The sequence below is a fragment of the Mobula birostris genome, chromosome 1, assembly GCF_030028105.1.
Source record: "Mobula birostris isolate sMobBir1 chromosome 1, sMobBir1.hap1, whole genome shotgun sequence".
Lineage (NCBI taxonomy): Eukaryota > Metazoa > Chordata > Chondrichthyes > Myliobatiformes > Myliobatidae > Mobula > Mobula birostris.
The window spans coordinates 166,880,627-166,900,170 of record NC_092370.1 but is presented as its reverse complement, the minus strand read 5'-3'; the positions used below and the strand labels follow the sequence as shown (position 1 = coordinate 166,900,170).

At 40.4% G+C, this 19,544-nt stretch overlaps 1 protein-coding gene across 21 annotated transcripts in view; it reads left to right on the top strand.

Annotated features, from left to right (window-relative positions):
• The window catches only part of sipa1l1 (signal-induced proliferation-associated 1 like 1), a 432,358-nt gene extending 427,977 nt beyond the window's left edge, over positions 1 to 4,381 (top strand). For all 21 annotated transcript variants that reach the window (XM_072265599.1, XM_072265573.1, XM_072265549.1 and 18 more), the window contains one exon: positions 2,828 to 4,381. In XM_072265599.1, coding sequence (XP_072121700.1) covers positions 2,828 to 2,971 — 144 coding nt within the window. In that variant the 3' untranslated portion in view covers positions 2,972 to 4,381. The remainder of the gene's footprint in view (positions 1 to 2,827) is intronic.
• Positions 4,382 to 19,544: the final 15,163 nt, after the last annotated feature.

The window sequence follows — 19,544 nt, the reverse complement described above, 5'->3', positions numbered from 1 at the left end:
CACAATATCTCAGCGTCATAGAGCAACACAACATGGATACAGGCCCTTTGACCAAAGTGCCCACCCGGACAATCCCAATTTCCCGTTTTCGGCCCATATCCCTCTAAGCCCTGCCCCTCCATGTACCTATCCGAGTGCCTCTTAAATGGTACTACATTACCTGCCTCAAACAGTTGTCCCATATACTTACCACCCTCTGCACTTTGGTAAAAGTTGTCCCTTGGGTCCTTTTAAAATCTTTCCCCTCTCACTATAAATCTTTGCCCCTTAGTTTTGGTCTCCCCTAACCTGAGGAAAGAACTGTTACCATCCGTCTAATATATACTGTTATTTAAAAACTTTTTATAAGGTCACCCCTCATTATGGCCAACCTTGTAATTCAATCTGTCTACTCTTCCGACATCCTTGTACGTTTTTTTTGCACTCTTTCCAGTTTAATCTTACCTCTCCTCTAAACATGTGACCAAAACTGTACACAGTGCTCTAAGTGTGACTGATACTCATCGGGTACTGGTGCTGGAGATGGATGGTGACCTCAGTCGTGAAAAGTGCTACGCCACTGCAGAAATAATATAAATTTTTATTTACACTTCTTTGACTCTTTGTTCCCACTCACAACCAGAGCAAGAAATCTGGGCTGACACTGGAGTGGAGTACTTGAGATATTAATGAGATGTTTAAATGCGGTCTTGTGTGCCCCCACATTGTGGGCCAGAGGATAGCAAGGCATGACTTGCACCAGATGGGAAATGTTCTCTCAGACGGTTTTGGAAATATTTATTAAGCAACCAAAAATAGAGAGATAGTGCAGATATAGGCCTTTCAGCTCACTGAGTCCACATCAGGCATCAAAAAAGGATTAACATAATCGTATGTTAATCCTTTTTTTTATTCTCCTATCATTCTTCTCAGCTGCCTCCACCCCCCCCCCCCCCAAATTTCCGCTCACCTACATAAAAGGGGCAATTTGCAGTTGCCAAATGACCTACCAACCCACACATTTTTGGGACACGGAGTAACTGGAGGAAACACACCTCATCTTAGGGAGAACTTGCAAACTCCACATAAACTGCACCATAGGTCAGGATTGATTTTTTTGTATCTACTGCAGTTGTACAGTGGCTGAGAAGTAGGAAATGGAGAAAAAGGGAAAAAAAATATTTTAGGATGGAGGTGAAGGTAGAAAGAATTTTGTTGCTGTTTACATATGAATAATCCATTTACAATCCTGTAATCAATGGAGAACAGAAAGATTCAACTATTGTTGGGTAGATTAGGTGTTCTGTTACTTGTATATTTGTTGCATGTTGATCAGGAACTAATTAGTACTAACACTGGGTATCCAAAGGGAAGTGGTTTGCCACTCTTAGCTAATGAAAAGTCTAAGTAATAGAATTCATAAAAATTGATGTTTGCTGTGAAACAGAAAGCCACCAGAAGGTAGATAATCTCTCAAGTGGAGTCTTGTATGGTAGCTAGAAGACTGGATTAATCTTAAATTCATCGTGCCTGACAATCTTAACATGTTTTGTGGAATATGTTTAATTTAATGAGGTCCCTTCTGAGTTCATGACCAGTTAGGACCCTTATCCCTAAACATATGTTTTAATAATCCCACATTATTTCTTCTCCTTTGATTTTTTTTTAAGGAAAGATTCTTACTCATATTGTGTTGATCCTCAAATTTGGTAACAATGTCATCAAAATAATAATTAAATACTGCATATACAGTAAAGTTTCTGTATGGATAAAGTACATCTTCTCTCTGGCCTTCTTCAATGCAAGATGCGCAGCCAGCATTTAGTAATTAAAACTTGTACTGCTAATCCTTGCAACCTATCTAGTTCCTTGGCAAGAGAGTGTTAACCATACGCTCTGACCCTGAATGAGCCCCTGTGGAGGTTGAACAGAAACAACACTGAACTTGTTCACAAGGTCCTCTGGCTTGTTGACACTGCCCAGGCTCATGCATAAGGAATTTCACTAAAGTAAGCTGCCAGAGGATAGTCCAGCATGAGGTAATGCTACAGAGGACAGCGAGGATTTCACTGTTGAAATTTAGACAACCCAATGGTGACTATTAATAACTCATTGTCCATTATTCAGCTGAATGAATTCTCTTCAGTGGTATGACATCAAAGTATCATTTCACTACACGATTACTTTGAAGAATTTGTCATTTTCAGTTTAAAATCAGTCTAATTTTTTTCTTTTTGATGACATGCTCTTAATTATTTCCCTGGACTGATCAGGAAGAAGACTTGCATTTTTTTAATGGCTTTCATGACCTCTGAACTTTACACACTGCTTTACAATAAATGTATTTTTTTCTTACCTTAAGACAGTGCATTAATGCACAACAAATTCTGTTACAGCAAACTCCCACATGACAATGTGATAATGAGCAGACAAGCTGTCTTAATAATATTGATTGATGGATAAGTAACAGCCAGGAAAACGCCCCTTGAATGTTGCTTGAAATATTGTTATAGAATCATTCCGTCCACCTAAGTGATCTGACAGGTACTTCGATAACCCTTCATCTGATAGATGGACTTCAGTTATACCCAGTTCCCACCTTCATGATCTGGTTGTACTGAAGTTGATCACTGCCAGGTATTAATTGCTATGTAAGTATGATTAGGGATGTTCTGAGATCTGCAGTGACATTGCACTTGGGCAACATGTTGGCCTTTCCTGCTTAACTGATTTGATTATCCTCCTGCATTTGCAGTCTGAGACAGCTTCCTCTATTGCACAGAGCGGGGCTATGTTCTGTACTCCATATGCTGCCTCCAAATCACCCCCATGTGTGTTTCTCCATCAGGCAAAGGAAGACAGGGCTGCATTGCAAGCTGAGGTGCAGCACCTGCGGGAGGACAACTTGCGGCTGCAGGAAGAGTCCCAGACTGCATCTGCACAGCTGAAGAAATTCACTGAGTGGGTTTTCAACACGATTGACATGAAATGACTTCCACAGGAATAGAAACAAACCCTTGTTAAAAAGAGTCATTGTGGTTCCTGTTTGCGAGGAGTTCTATTTTAGAAAAACCCAAGCACTTTCATCACAAGCTGAATGAATGATTGTTCTCTGCACACCAGATACGTCTTTGCTTGCCTTACATCAGCATCCAAATTTGTTAAAATGTGAAAGTCAGATTTTGCACATATATATATCTTCTGTTTGTAAAGCTCATTTTACTTTTTGAGCCATTCTTGTGGCTTTAATATTTTTGTTGCCATGACAGACATTAGTTGCTTTTTCATTATTTCATTTGATATCAAATAATGTGTTTTTGAGGGAGAACTTAGTCAGCTACATGCCAGAAACTTTTAGGAGTCTTAAAAGCAAAAAAAGGATTTTTGAATTCCTGAAATGTTGATTTGTATTTTAATAATGTGACATTTCTTTAATCATTCTCTGTGGTTGGGAATCATTCAGGTTTTTGTTCAGTATTTTAAAAATCAGTTTCAGAATTCTTTTTTTTCCAGATTTAAATAATGCACGGTGTGAGTGTCTTTATCTGAATTGATTTTACAAACAGAGAAAGGTACAGTTTTGCGTCTGCTGTACTGTAAGGCTTTCTTCTCACACTTCTAAAAGCGCATGTGAAATGCTGTTTGCACCTTCCTTGTTGTATAGGTTTAGATTATAGCACAGACTGTGACCAAAACAATGCATTAAATTGAGGTTCTTCTGGCATTCTGTTAGAGTCTTAATAACAAGCTAGTTTTACTTTTTAGGAAATATCCTTCATTTCTTTAACATATTTTCAATTCAGACCTTTGGGAAAAATCATTGTTTAAGAATGGTTCAATCAGAAGAAAGCAATAGGTTTTGAGTTACATTATGACATGACCTGTTGGTCCTGGGGAGAAGTTATTGGTTGTGACTTCCATTGGGATGGATTCAGTTTTCCTACTGATAGTGGCTATTGTGCTGAGTGCAGGGTTCATAAACATTTGCAGTGCCACTCCTTCTCCATCAAAATGGACATTTTGTTTTTGCCAAGGTAATAGAAAATAACTGATAACTTTTGTAAATAAATTAAAACTGAACTTTTCAGAATATTTTGTAAGGTTCTGGTAAGTTTTGAAGTTCTGGATTTTTTTTTAGTTTAATATGGCCTTGTATGAAGGAGATGTATTATACCTTGTAGTGTATTGTTAATACAAATGGGAATTATGGCAGGCATTAATGAAGCTTCAAGAGGTATTTGTTTGTTAAATTTCTCCATCGCCCCACTCTCCCTTCCCCAAAACCTTGATAAGGAGTTGGAATTAAAGCCCGCCTATTTATTGTACTAAAGAAATTTCTGATTTATTGTGGCCTGTATTTAATCAGAAATGGTACATTCTAAACATCTCAATAAAATTTGTCTCAATGTTTTCAGGTTGATCTAGCAGTGTTTTATTACAAGCTTATCCAGTGGTTCTACAATTCATATAGTATGTTTGTGATATGTGAATGTGGGAGATGTGTTCAGTGTGTTCACGGGCATTCAGCAGAGTTGCTTACAGTGTGGATAGTAGTCTTAGACTGCAGAGAGATATCAAAATGTTGATGAAATGGGCTAAACAATAGCAGATGGAATTTAATCCAGACAATGTATTGTTTTTTTTTGGGAGTACTAATGATGCAAGGTTACAAACTATGAATGGGAGTGCCTTAGGAAGCACTTAAGTACAGAAAGACCCTGGAGTAAAAGTCAATAGATCCTTGAAGGAGGCAACACAGGTAGGTAGCTTGGTTAGAAAAGCATATCCTGGCCTTAATTTGTTGGGTATTGACTACAAAAGTGAGGAGGTCATACTCCAGCTTTATAAAAACCTTGGTCAGACTTCAGCTGGAGTTGCATAGAAAAGGTGAGCTAGAGAAGGTGCAAAGGAGACTCATTGGGATTTCTTGGGATAGTGCAGTTCAGTTATGAGGAGAGACTGGAGAAGCTAGATCTATTTTCCATAGAGTGAAGGTTAAAAGGGGACACTTTGAGGGTAGACTGCAGGAAACTTTCCCCCTATCAGAGGTAGGTAACACTAGACATAGGTTCAGGGTAAGTGGAATAGATTTAGAAGGCGATAAGAGGAGGATACTCTTGAAGCAGAGAGTGGTTAAGTACCTCGAATACACTGCTGGAGAGAGTGTTTGAAGCTGGGTCGCTGGCAGCAATTAAGATCAGGAGAAGGCATGGTCAACTGATTAGCATTGATCTTTCATAGATGTGTATCTGCTCCCTTCTCTGAAAATTTATAGTGCAGTAATTTTGTTTGACTAGTAACTAGAAAACAAAGTTAATTGATTGGAAACAAGAATTCAAAGTCTGCCACTCCTAATCATAGATATAGTTGCATTCCAAAGTATAACACTTTTATTTGTGAGGGAGTTCAATGCATGCCTCTCTTAATAAGTAGCATCCTTTTTGCTTGGTGCTCTCCTCCCTACCAACCCACCCCCCTACATTAGCCATGCTCTGATTGACCTTCACTTCTGTTACTCATCAGGTCTCAGTCTGAATACTAGCCTCAGAAGACATTCACTTTCAATGATTCTCATTAGTTGACCTGTTTGTTTTATCTAATTGATTAGTCATTTGTAGTACAGTACATGCTGCAGCAGAATCACTTTCTCTATTCTGTCCATCAAGAGATGGCAACTTTCACATATTCATGTCTCGCTGCTGTGTCATGTACCATTCAGCTAGGTCTTTTAATATAAAGTAATTATCTACAACAAATTCAGAGTGGATCATATTATTAATGGATCACATTATTAATGTATTTATTATTTTACTTGCAAGGAGGAAACTACCTCCAAATATTATGCTGAAGAACAGTTTCCGATCTTGTAGAAACATAGAAAACCTGCAGCACAATACAGGCCTTTCGGCCCACAATGCTGTGCCGAACATGTACTTACTTTAGAAATTACCTAGGGTTACCCATAGCCCTCTATTTTTCTAAGCTCCATGTACCTATCCAGGAGCCTCTTAAAAGACCCTGTTGTATCTGCCTCCACCACTGTTTCAGCCCTGGGAAAAAGCCTCTGACTATACACACGATCAATGCCTCTCATCATCTTGTACACCTCTATCAGGACACCTCTCATCCTCTCTGTCACTCCAAGGAGAAAAGGCATGTTTTAACTAAAGCACTTTTGTACACTTTTTTACAAGAGAAAAGTAATTAGCTTGTCTATTCCATTCCTCTATTATGTTTATCCTTGTCTCATTCTCACGCTTGTTCTTTAGAAGCTCTATATTGTTTACTTCTGTTGCCAAGCTATCCACCCTGCCATAAAACATCCATCTCCTGTCATAAAACATACATCATGATAAAACACACACTGACCAAACCAGCAAAGCACATTGGGATTTCATAGGTTCCATTTTACAAAAAGTTGCAAATTCATTAAGTCTTCAGAGTTACAGATATATTTTCACAGCTGCAACAGGAAACCAAGATCTGCAGAACACTGGCACCAAAAAGAGGGAACAGGTTTTCTCTTAATGTCCCATATTTCAATCTTTATTGGCTTAATACCTGGCATTGATCTAAAAGAGATGCAACAGGCCAATTAAGATGACTTCCCGAAGGTTTCCTGGACAAGGCCTCTGAAATGGCAGTGTCCTTGACTGAGGTTTCTTAATAGGCAGTTTGGTACCACCTCAGACAGAAATTAAGAATGTAAAAATTACACATCCATATTTTCAAAAGGAACTGATGAAAGGAATACATCTCACTCATGAATAAACACATTTATCAAGTAGGTTGTTAGAGAGAAGTGTGTTTTTTTTTCCATTCAGAATGAATGTATCCTTCATTATGCAATCGGTCGTGTCACCAAACAGGTCAAAGAGCCACTGACAGGAGTTGTTTATGGAAATGCATATTATTAGCAACTGAAATTGATATGTAAAAATAATGGTTTTCAGTGCCTCCTAAGGAAAGGGAGGACTCTAACATAAACAAGCCATTCAGTTGTTTGCATCCAACACATCACTATTTTTTCCTTTAAGGTGTGACTATAAATCTCAGCTGACAGATGGACAAAGTACTTTAACATGACAATGGTTCTGACACCTGATCAACTGTTTCCATTGTTATGAACATCTGTGTTTCCATTTAGTTTTATGTTGTGCTTTCCATCTGCTCACAATCTGAGGAAATAGGTGGGAGCATCACTATAATTCTGGTATATTAGCTTTCTGCTGGTTATCAAAGGAGAGCTGCACTTCAGCCACATTGCCCTACACACCCATATATATTTTACCCTCTAATTTTAACCTGCAGAGACAGAACTAGATCCATTTAAGCTGATACATTTCTTAGCCCCAAACCATTGGTAGTTTATAGGTTCAGAAAATAAGGTGATCAGTAGAGTTAAAAATACACGTGGACTAAGATGCTAACTGTCCTGTGCTATCACCAGTGGGATCATCAGTTGATCTGCCACCTGTCTTCAGGAGTTTCGGCCCGCTTATGATCAAGACTCCCTCAAACCATTGGTGGTTTATAGGTTCAGAAAATAAGGTGATCAGTATATTTATGCACATGGTCACTATAGCCAGGAGACAGGGACTATAGTAGTGCAAGGCATCACAGAAAGTATGGTGCTTTGTCCAAAATCCACATATGATGGTTTAAAAGCCAATAGCAGTGTCTTAATTAGTCCTACAATGGATTAATTTGAATGTGGAAATAATGAATGCAGTGAAAGGAGCTCTGGCCATTCTGTTGCTGTTTTCATAACTTAGTCCACATCTCATCTTTTAGTTCTGTTGGTGTGCATCTGCAGACTGAAAAGCCACCTGCTGAGATTACTACCATTCACATTGTGCACTCTGAGGCAATGACTTGTGTGGTGGGTTAGGTGTTAGGTTTATATTGCCAGTTCGTGATGTAAAAACCTTCCCTTGTGATTGATGAACTAGATGCTTTGGTCTCCATGGAGCATGAATTTTCTGTTCATTTTATTCATTGTCAGAATTAAGTTCACCACAATCAGACATTACACAATGAGTAAGATGTACTGCATCATTGCAGTGCTCCCTTTTCCCAGTCCTGACATATTTATTGTCCCCCAGAGTGACATTGCTCTTCAGTATCTATGGTAATAACCAGTATTTACTCCATGAAGCTGCACACAGGCTCTTAGCCTAGTCTTGGCTCAAGTTGAAATCTGAAAACACCCCTTTCGTTCATTATACCTTTGGTCCAAGTTTGGTACCCAGGAATCTGGGAAGACTGAAAGGTATTTCTGCATGACTGAAATGCAGAGTAGTGTTATTCATCAGAAAACAATAACCATATGTTTAGTTTTTTCACATCCATCATCTAGAAATTTAGGAAAGCAAATACCATTGAACATACAGATGGTACTTATCTTATCATCAAAGATTGCAAAGCCTTGCCAAATGCATCAGTGGCACATTGCCTAAAGTTCTTTCCTCCTCCTGATTTCACCAAATACTTTCTCAGCTCCAGCTTCCACTCTCTCTATGGGCTTTGTTAGCACATCTCCCTGCTCTCTCAACACCATTTGTGGAAGCCCTTCAGCTTTGTTTCCACGTTGACTTCACTAGTTACCACACTCACTAAGATCACCCATGGCACAATTGCTTCCTGTTATTCTGACCTGCTGTTTCCTCCATTTCTCTGAGACCCAGGCAACCAAACCATCCCTTTCTATTACCCATTATTTGCTTACATTGCTTCCTATCTCAAGGGAGGCAGCAATCCATCCAGAAAGGCCACCTTCTCTTACCTCAGTGGTCCTCTAAGTTTACTCCTTGCCCTGTATAGACTTTAGACATTCATTCACATCATTCATCTGCTACTGACTGAATGCTACTTTTCTTCCTCTTGTCAATTCTGCAACCACCACTGTATTGTCATCTATTCATGGATGATTCCAGCATGATATTACAATACCACTCTGTCTGCTTCAAGCCTCAAAGCTTTCTTTCCTGATTTCCAATCACTGATCCGGTCTCTGAGATTCAAACATCCAATGCCTGGCCAGCAAGCAAATTTCTCTTGCCTGACTTACAAGTGGAGAGCTGTGGACACAGCATGTCATGGAAATCTGCCTCCCCTCCATGGATTTCATCTTCACTTCTTGCTGCCATGGTAATCCAGCAGCATAATCCAAAGCAACACACACACAATGGTAGAGAAATTCAACAGGTCAGACAGCATCTATGGAAATGAATAAATATTCAATACTTGGGGCCAGTACTCTTCCTCAATATAATCTAAGACCTCACCTCTGCTTGGATGTTTTTTCTGTCCCATCGGACAGAAGACATGCAGCACCAGGCTTAAAGGACAACTTTTACCGTGCTGTTATAAGACTATTGAATGGTTCCCTGGTATGATGAGATCTTGACATCACACTCAACCTTGTCATGAACTTGCTCATTACCATCTATTGCTCTGTAGCTGTTAAACTTGATTTTTCATTGATTTACCTTGTATTACCTCAGTGCATTTTGCACTGAATTAATATATATGAACAGTATGCAAGAGGAGCTTTTCACTGTACCTCTATACATGTGACAATAATAAACCAGACCCAAATTCAAACAGGCATCTATCCCCTCCTCTTCACGGATCTCCCAGTCCATTATTAGTAAATACCATCTTGCCCAGGTGCTTGCTAAGACACGAGCCCCTTTTGTACCCCCTAAAGCAGTTGATTTTGTAGTAAATACTCAACACTGCATTCTTCATCTGAAACTTCTCCACAGTAATAGCCCCCTTTGGTCCTCCTACTCTTCAGCATTGTCAGCTCTCCATGTGAGGTGCCTTGGCAAAGTGTATCTGGAATAAATTATGTATCCACAGGCAATCCCTAAGCAACCTGAAAAGTTGTTATTACATATGTCCATAAGTTGATTTTGTCTATGTCAGAAAGTACACGGAAATTACTTGACCAGATCTCCACTGTATTGTAATGCAGAGTATTAAAGATACCTAAGACTGATCAGAAAGAACAATCACTAAAAGTGGATAGACAGAGAGAGAGAGAAAGAGAACTGTCATTCATTTGTGCATCTCTGAAACTTTTGAACTAACAGTACAATGGGGACTCGATCATTCATATTAGCATCTATTAAGACAAGTGATCATAACCTGAGGACAGTCTGCACAGCAAATATTTCCATAACTTTGAAAATCCAGAGTTATATTCTCTCTGAATCAACACAACATGAAAATGATTACAGCAATTAAGTTTTAAACTTTCTGGGGGTGTTTGGAAACCCTCCATAAGATTAAAGTGCTTGGTCTATCTGAGTAGATGTTCTTTAAGAGTCCTGAGGAAACCAGAGGGAGCTCTGCTTCCTTTGATAGTATGTGAGGAATTTGCCCTTCTTAGTAATGAGCAAAGTTCAAACCTTTCAGCATGATTACTTGTAAGAGTTCTGTTGCTTTCTCTCCACTCTTACACTGTTCTCATGTTTAATGAAAGACCAGTGTGTCTTAATGACCTCAGATTCACAATCTTTCCCTCTGCAGTTATTCAAAAAAAGAACACAGATAAAGTGAACAATTTATCTGTTGTGTCTGTGCAGAGCCATAAATCAGATAATTACATGACTGTTCTCATTCAAAGCGGTTCCATACAGTCGATTTCCTGGAAGTGAATAAGCTATTTGTATCAAACTTTTATTCAAGTGCAATTATAGAAGACAATGTCATGTTCATGGGACAATAATTTGCTGTTCTTATCTGTTCCCTAACTGTCAATTAAGATTACATAGACTGTTGCACCACAGGTTGGTCTTATCTATGCTCCTGCTTGCAAATTTCCTGATCTAAATACATTTGGGAATTTTCCCTCCAACAGTTGCCTGATTGCTCAAACCTTGCCCAAGCTCGTGTTTCATCATCACCACTCATCGCACATTTCACCCCGAGGGTGACATCGATCTTGGGGATATTGCAAATTGACAATGCCAAGAGCAAAACTGCAGAGGAGAGATCACTTAAAGGATAATTATAGCCTCCATCCCACCAGTCATCAGTGAATACTTTTACTAGTAAGCATGGAAGTAATTATCCTCTCGGAGGATCAGCTCTCTTCTGGATCAGATACTGAGATTAAATAGTGATTTTGAGTGATTCCAGTCATCTTTTGCAGGGGATTTATTTTAGAACATTATCTTGTTCTCAACTGCTTGATGCACTAGGTATTTTCTTAAAAAATCATTAATCACTAATCTCCAAGCTGTAAAAGTGCATGAACTTGAGATGACAAGAAATGGAGAACGGTAAGGTCCAGTCATTTTCTGGAAGTTGTATTCGATCATAATGGATGAGAGGTCTTTCATGCACCAGTAATTGACTATCAGAGAGAGTACTCAGGATCTGAAGGTCAGTTTCAAAAATAAAAAAGGCTTCTTACTGTTACAGCTTTGATATAAATGCATTTGTGACTGGTTTACTGACTGCCAACTTCTAAGCTCAAATGAAGATGGTAAGCCCTATTGGATATAAATAGCTACAAGTACTCTCAGTAAAGGGAATTTATACTGTAGCTACCCGATCTTCAAAGACTAATTCACTTCCTGTTTATTCTCCACGGTGCGTTTATAAGCCAATACCCACTATTTGAGTGGTGGGTCCCCTCTTCTGAACAAGGAAGAGTTACCTCCAGCTAATAAAGTAGTTCCCTTATTTTCACTGATATACATTTAAATCCAAACAACTTTCTTAAAGCACATTTAACACTCACAGAGGATTTCTATCTTAAATATTTCCAAAACACAAGTACAATTCCTATAAACTGGAAAGACATGCCAACAATGCCAATGAATGAATCATCAGTTGCAGAAATCGAAGCCAGACGAATGGATTCTTGTTCACCCCATGTTTCTTCATGAGCCTTAGTATTCCTTACCCAATTCCTAATAAACCTGAACTGCTCTCTACACTTACACCTTTTCTTTATGACTTGAGCGACTTCACACGTATTTCCTCATATATCCTTTTTACACGAAACGTCTAAAATCTTCCTGGGGACATATGCAACTCTCTCACCAGGGCTCATATACAAACTTGGCTCATTAGATAACTCTGCTGATGACTATGTGACTCAGTGGTGAAAAGGTGACCTTTCAGAAACTACAACGTTTGTATATATGTCTGGGGTCAGTATGATTTGGGGTTCCACCAAACAGGAAAGTTAGGATGTTTCGATTAAGGAACATGATTGTAGCGAATGCTGTGTAAATACTGCTCACACCACAATTATCGATTGCTAAGAAATGACAGATCGTACACTCGCATAAGATTATTAAGGAAGCATATTTACCAACTTTTCAACTTTAACCAACAGTTACTAGGAAAAGAAAAGAAAGATTAAAGGGTCCATTAAAGTTAAACCGGTCCAATGTGCACATAAATGTTGGAACTCATTTCTGGAGTAGTCAGGTGTATCGCTTTACTCATACGCTCAACCCACATTTCCGCATGAAGGACACCAGCCACAGTTTGAATTTCCCTCCAAGATATTCTCAAGTGAACTGGCTAACTCAGGAGTATTTGGCACTTCTTCCTAAGAACCATTTGCTGCACAAAACACTTCTTACGATGGGGTCTCTCCTTCAAACACAATTCTGCGGCATCTTTCCTTGTTCCCCACTCAGCAGCTCCTGCCCAAAAGACCCCAAACCAGACTACTGTCCTTCAGAAAACTGATCCCACCCAGCTCTTCTGAACCTTCCACTGGGCAGAAAATTATGTCATGTACCCAGACAGTCCTGCTTGCTAACACAACATTCCTAGGTTGGGCAACATGGCTCCTTTAGCCAAAGGCAAAATAACATTACTAGCAGGACACGCTGCTTTACAGAAGACTTCTAAAATAAAAAAAACCTCACAGCATAGCAGTAGAAATCTTACCCAGGGCATTACACGTAGTTCCCAGTGACCTACAAATAAAGCTGTAAAGATAACTTCCTTGAGTATATAAAACTTCCATCATTAATAGATCAGTTATTGATATGCTATCCATCTGGTCTGCAAACTTCCTTGAATAAAGCAACTTAGTCAGCTTCTCTATTTTGAAACATACCGTATTATGTAATCCATCATCTCATACTGCACTTCTGGAGCAGCTATTAGACAGAGCGTTATGAGCCAACTAACTTGTGCTATAAACACAGGTTGTTTGCAAGATGCCCTAAAGACAGTGCTTTGTTTTAACTTCAAACTAATTTCAGCTTGCCATTTACATTTTAAAAATTGAAGACTGGCTCCTATTTATGACCAGAAGCTAAATAACTGTTTGATGTTACAAGTGGAAGCAGTGGTGTTTAGAAAGCGAGCTTGGCAAAACATGAGAAACCCTGGCCTAGGAAGTGAATATCCATCACAGATTGGGCTGGGGATGGACCATCGATAGTAAACAGCTGTGGTTGAATGACACATGGCACACATGTCAATGAATAGGCTGAAGTTCAGTCTTATTGAGAATCTATAGCCTCAGACTTCCTTTTCATTCTTGCAGCTAGAAGGCTGCATAAGTGTCTGATTGTTGTCAGCAAACAACAATTTAGTATGCTGTCTTTGCTCCTCATGACTGTCCCTGACCAGATTTATAGGCCAATATGTACTTGGAGCAGTATATATTTTTAAAAAATCTGTAGGCAGGTTTTTGCCTGTGCAATAATTTGCCTTGAATTGAACATGTAGTGGCGGGTGGGTGAGGAATGACTTATAACTATGCATAATCTAAAGAAATTTCTGTCCTATCCATTTAATGAACTTAAACTATAATACATAATTCTATCCTTCCAATTAAATCCTCTTTTTTAGCTCTGTCTAAGCATTACTATACACAATAATCCTGAGTAGCATAGGATATTCCAGAGCTTTTTGTTAGATTCCTGGTGCTGAAGACTAGATGTGGAAAAAATGTTTTCTCGGAATATGGGGGATATTAAAATACAGGAGTGTTGCTGCTTCTTGAAAGGCAATGAATTGCCTTGATAAAAGACACAGTTCATGGTAGTCTCAGCCTTTAAACACAAGCTGTAACCAAGTAAAACCAAATGGGTGAATACCTGACTCTGATAGTAAAGGCTAGCTATAAATATTAGCAGGCTATTTGGCTGTGAGAGGCAAGAATGATAAAGAAATAGAGATTAGATAGAGGAAGACTGAGTATGGGTTAGCAATGAAAAGAATTTGAATTGGAGTTGCTCATAGATTGGTGGAGGAAAGAAGCAAGATTTGGATATGAATTTGCACGTACATGAAAAGTGCATGAATTAGGAAAGGGTAAAGATTTCAGCAGAATTGAATGAACAGAGAAGAAGAACTTGCATTTACATATCACCCTGTCTTTCGCTATCAACTCATCCCAATGTGCTTCTTACCCAATGATGTACTTTTTAATGTTTAGCCTGTCATAATGTGGGAAGCAATGTAGCCAACTAGCAAAAAAAATCTGACAATCTGGTGATGAGGTAATCACCAAATAACTTACTTTATTAAATCCTGAATGACAGGGAAGTTCTTATTTCCTTGACACTATTTATGTTTTTGAAAGAATTGACAAGATTTCATTTCAACAGCTTGCTGATTTCACTGCTACACTCCATCAGTGTCATTGTCAAAGTCCAGCGGTACTGTGATCGGTAGTACTGGACTGTGCTCTTGCTCCCTGTACACAAACAGAAGCTGAAATAGGAGAATCTGGTAAAGAAAATCATACAGTCCTGGTCTGAGGAAATTGATGAGCTTCTGCGTGACTTCTTTGAGTTGGTAGACTGGCCCTTGTTCAGACTTAGCTGCCAGCCTAGATGGGGATGTCACTATCATTACAGAGTTTATCAGCAGCTGTGTTGAGGGCTGTGTACCAAAGAGGACATCTGGGTGTTCCCAAACAGGAAGCCATGGATGAACCAGGAGATCCATTCCCTAGGCCTGCAGCATTCAAGTCAGATGACCCTGACCTTTACAAGAAGTCGAGATACTACCTCTATAAAGCTATGAAAGATGCTAAGAGACAGTATCAGTCCAAAATTGAGTCCCAGACCAGGTGTCAGTTGTGGCAGAATTTACATGCTGTAATGAGTTATGGAATGATGTCGGGCAGTATCGCTGACAACAGCACACCCCTTTCCTTTTGAGCGTAATGGATTTTATGCGTGAATTGAACAGAAAGGAATTGATATGTCGCCACCCAACTCAACACCTCCAGTGCAACTGAACTAGGATGCGGTGGGCATTTTGTCCGATCATTAATAACCACCAGTGACACATTTGTGAATTGATTTAACTTTTACAAATAGTTGACTGAGATCCAGTTAGTTGGTAATCATTATTCATTTCCAAAGAAATTCCTAAGTGCAAAACCGAGAGCAACATGAGCAAGGGTAATTTAAATTTGTGAACATCAAAAACCATTTCCTGTGTGTTTCAGTAGAGGCACAAGGGCTTCATTCATTATATGAGTGTCAGAACCTCAGAGCCTTGGTTCAGCTGACAGCTTTAAAACCAGTTGTATGAGGGCAGGATTAGCAAAGCGTCTGAGGATGTTTGAACGAGAGGGCTCGCTTTCAGGCGGCAGTCTTTTTAAGGCACTCGCTTTATTGCAAAGGACCTATTTTATTTGTACAGGTAAAATATTCCACTACTAATGATGGACGATGCAAAGGATTTTATGCTAAATATCAGTGAAGAGGCGAGGTGATGTGTAATGCTGAAGATAATTTAGTGACACAGCTTGGAGTAAGCCCTTGCAGCCACGCTGCCTCAGCAGCCCCTGGTAAACCCAATTAACCCGAGCCTAGTCATGGGACAATTCACAAAGATCTATTAACCTACATCCCTGGACCGTGGGAGGAAACTGGAGGATGCGGAGAAAACCCCTGTTTTCCACGGGGTGGAGTGGGCTATGTACAGATACTCCTTCCAGAACGGTGTCGGAATTGGACCCTGAACTCCGGGACGCTCGGAGCTGTGAGATCGTCAAGCTAACAACACTACATGATGCCCAATAAAGATCCACAACAGTGTGTGCAAAGTTTAATACTAATCTTCTTCAATATTGTCTCATTGTTGACCAGCTGCTGGAGGGAAAAACCCACGCATGGAAAAGGAACAGCTCTAGTTCATCAGTCTGATGGCCTGGTGGAAGAAGCTGTCCCGGAGCCTGTTGGTCCTGGTTTTTATGCTGCTGTACTGCTTCCCGAATGGTAGCAGCTGGAATAGATTGTGGTTGGGATGACTTGGGTCCCCAATGATCCTACGGGCCCTTTTTACACACTTGTCCTTGCAGACATCCCACCCTGAAAAAACTTATTTCAGGGAGGTAGCACCATCAATTGGCGGGAGACTTCCAGGAGAGGTGGGATGTCTGCAGTAGAGTAGCTCCTTAGCAGCTAGCCAGCTAGTTTAAATAACGTTAGCTATGCTAATGAACAAATGACACCTGTTAAACTCACCTCAACATGTCTTTTACAGTCTTAACCCACCATGGGCAATAGAAAAGTCACTGTTGCAAATAATGCAGCGAGCAACACTGTCATTATTTTGACCCCTGTTAGGCAGGGGTACACTTTAGTGTGGTCTGGGGTGACGTACGTTTTATATTTTTTTTGGAACGCTCTGCCATGGCGCGCTCTCGCTCGCGCTCTCTCTCTCTCTCCCCCCCCCCCCGTGGTCGCTCTCGCTTGCTTTCTCTCTCTCTCGCTCGCATGCTCTCTCTTGCTTTCTCTCGCTTGCTCTCAAAAAATTGATTTCCATGATATTGTATATAATTTGCGGGCATCAGGGAGCCACTATTAATATGTGGGTAATGTTAGGAGATGTTAGAGATCTAGAAGATTATAAGGGTAACAGGAAGGAGGTTAAGAAGGAAATTTAGGAAAGCCAGAAGGGGCCATGAGAAGGCCTTGGCGGGCAGGATTAAGGAAAACCCCAAGGCATTCTACAAGTATGTGAAGAGCAAGAGGATAAGATCTGAAAGAGTAGGACCTATCAAGTGTGACAGTGGGAAAGTGTGTATGGAACCGGAGGAAATAGCAGAGGTACTTAATGAATACTTTACTTCAGTATTCACTATGGAAAAGGACCTTGGTGAGTGTAGTGATGACTTGCAGCAGACTGAAAAGCTTGAGCATGTAGATATTAAGAAAGAGGATGTGCTGGAGCTTTTGGAAAGCATCAAGTTGGATAAGTCGTCATAACCAGATGAGATGTACCCCAGGCTACTGTGGGAGGTGAGGGAGGAGATTGCTGAGCCTCTGGCGATGATCTTTGCATCATCAATGGGGACGGGAGAGGTTCCGGAGGATTGGAGGGTTGCAGATGTTGTTCCATTATTCAAGAAAGGGAGTAGAGATAGCCCAGGAAATTATAGACCAGTGAGTCTTACTTCAGTGGTTGGTAAATTGATGGAGAAGATCCTGAGGGGCAGGATTTATGAACAGTTGGAGAGGTATAGTATGATTAGGAATAGTCAGCATGGCTTTGTCAAGGGCAGGTCATGCCTTACGAGCCTGATTGAATTTTTTGAGGATGTGACTAAACACATTGATGAAGGAAGAGCAGTAGATGTAGTGTATATGGATTTCAGCAAGGCATTTGAAAAGGTACCCCATGCAAGGCTTATTGAGAAAGTAAGGAGGCATGGGATCCAAGGGGGTATTGCTTTGTGGATCCAGAACTGGCTTGCCCACAGAAGGCAAAGAGTGGTTGTAGCAGGTCATTATCAGCATGGAGGTCAGTGACCAGTGGTGTGCCTCAGGGATCTGTTCTGGGACCCTCACTATTCGTGATTTTTATAAATGACCTGGATGAGGAAGTGGAGGGATGGTTTAGTAAGTTTACTGATATCGCAAAGTTTGGAGGGTTGTGGATAGTGTGGAGGGCTGTCAGAGTTTACAGCGGGGCATTGATAGGATGCAAAACTGGGCTGAAAAGTAGCAGATGGAGTTCTACCCAGATAAGTGTGAAGTGGTTCATTTTGGTAGGTCAAATATGATGGCAGAATATAGTATTAATGGTAAGACTCTTGGCAGTGTGGAGGATCAGAAGGATCTTGGGGTCCAAGTCCATAGGACGCTCAAAACAGCCTCGCAGGTTGGCTCTGTGGTTAAGAAGGCATACGGTATATTGGCCTTCATCAATTGTGGAATTGAACTTAGGAGCCGAGAGGTAATGTTGCAGCTATATATGACCCTGGTCAGACCCCACTTGGAGTACTGTTCTCAGTTCTGGTCACCTCACTACAGGAAGGATGCAGTGGAGATTTACAAGGATGCTGCCTGGATTGGGGAGCACGCCTTATGAGAACAGGTTGAGTGAACTCGGCCTTTTCTCCTTCGAGCGAGGGAGGATGAGAGGTGGCCTGATAGAGGTGTATAAGATGATGAGAGGCATTGATCATGTGGATAGTCAGAGGCTTTTTCCCAGGGCTGAAATGGTTGCCACAAGAGGACACAGGTTTAAGGTGCTAGGGAGTAGGTACAGAGGAGATGTCAGGGGTAAGCTTTTTACTCAGAGAGTGGTGAGTGCATGGAATGGACTGCAGGCAATGGTGATGGAGGCAGATACAACAGGGTCTTTTAAGAGACTTTTAGATAAGTACATGGAGCTTAGAAATATAGGGGGCTATGGGTAAGCCTAGTAATTTCTAAGGTAAGAATATGTTTGGCACAACTTTGTGGGCCGAAGGGCCTGTATTGTGCTGTAGGTTTTCTATGTTTCTATGTTTTTGTTTGAGACAAGGCCAATCAATGTAGTGGCGTCGGCAAATTTAATTAGCAGATTGGAGCGGTGGGTGGCGAGTAAACGGAGGGAGTCAGTATGCTATCTGTATCTCACCACACTACAGAATATTGGTACCAACCGTCAGGCAGAGCAGGGCTGAGTGGACAAAGACTGGAAAATGGAGTATAATCTGGGAAAATGTGAAACTGCTCATTCTGATGCAAATATAATGATATAAATGGTGAGCGATTGAAGAGCTCTGAGGTGTAGAAGTGTCTGAGCGTCCAAATGCATGATCTGTAAAAGCTGACATACAGATAGAGCAAGTGAGTAGGAAAACTAACAGAACGTTGCTGAGGGGATTAATTACAAAGTTAGGGACTATATGCTTCAAGATTGAGATCAAATGTGAGGTACCGTGTACCTTATCTACAGATGCAAATAAACATGTTGGAGGCAAATCAGAAAAGCTCTACCAGACTAATACACTGAAATGGAAAGGCTGGACGGACTGGGCTTATAACTAGAAGTTAGGCGAGCCGGTGGGGGGGTCCATGAGTAAAGCATCTAAGATCCTGAGGGATTGTGACAGGAAGGACCCAGAGAGGATCTTTCCGCTTGTGGGACAACCTATCACTTCTGGTAACTTTAGATATAAAGTGCCACCTATTATTGATGGAGATTAAGTGATTTTTTAAATCATTCTTAAGACAGAAGTAGAGAGCTTCTCAAAAACAAGAGGTTACTCTGAGTAAGCAGGAATGCAGAGTGAATATTGCAATAAGATCAGCCATAGTCCCACTTGACGTTAGAGCAGG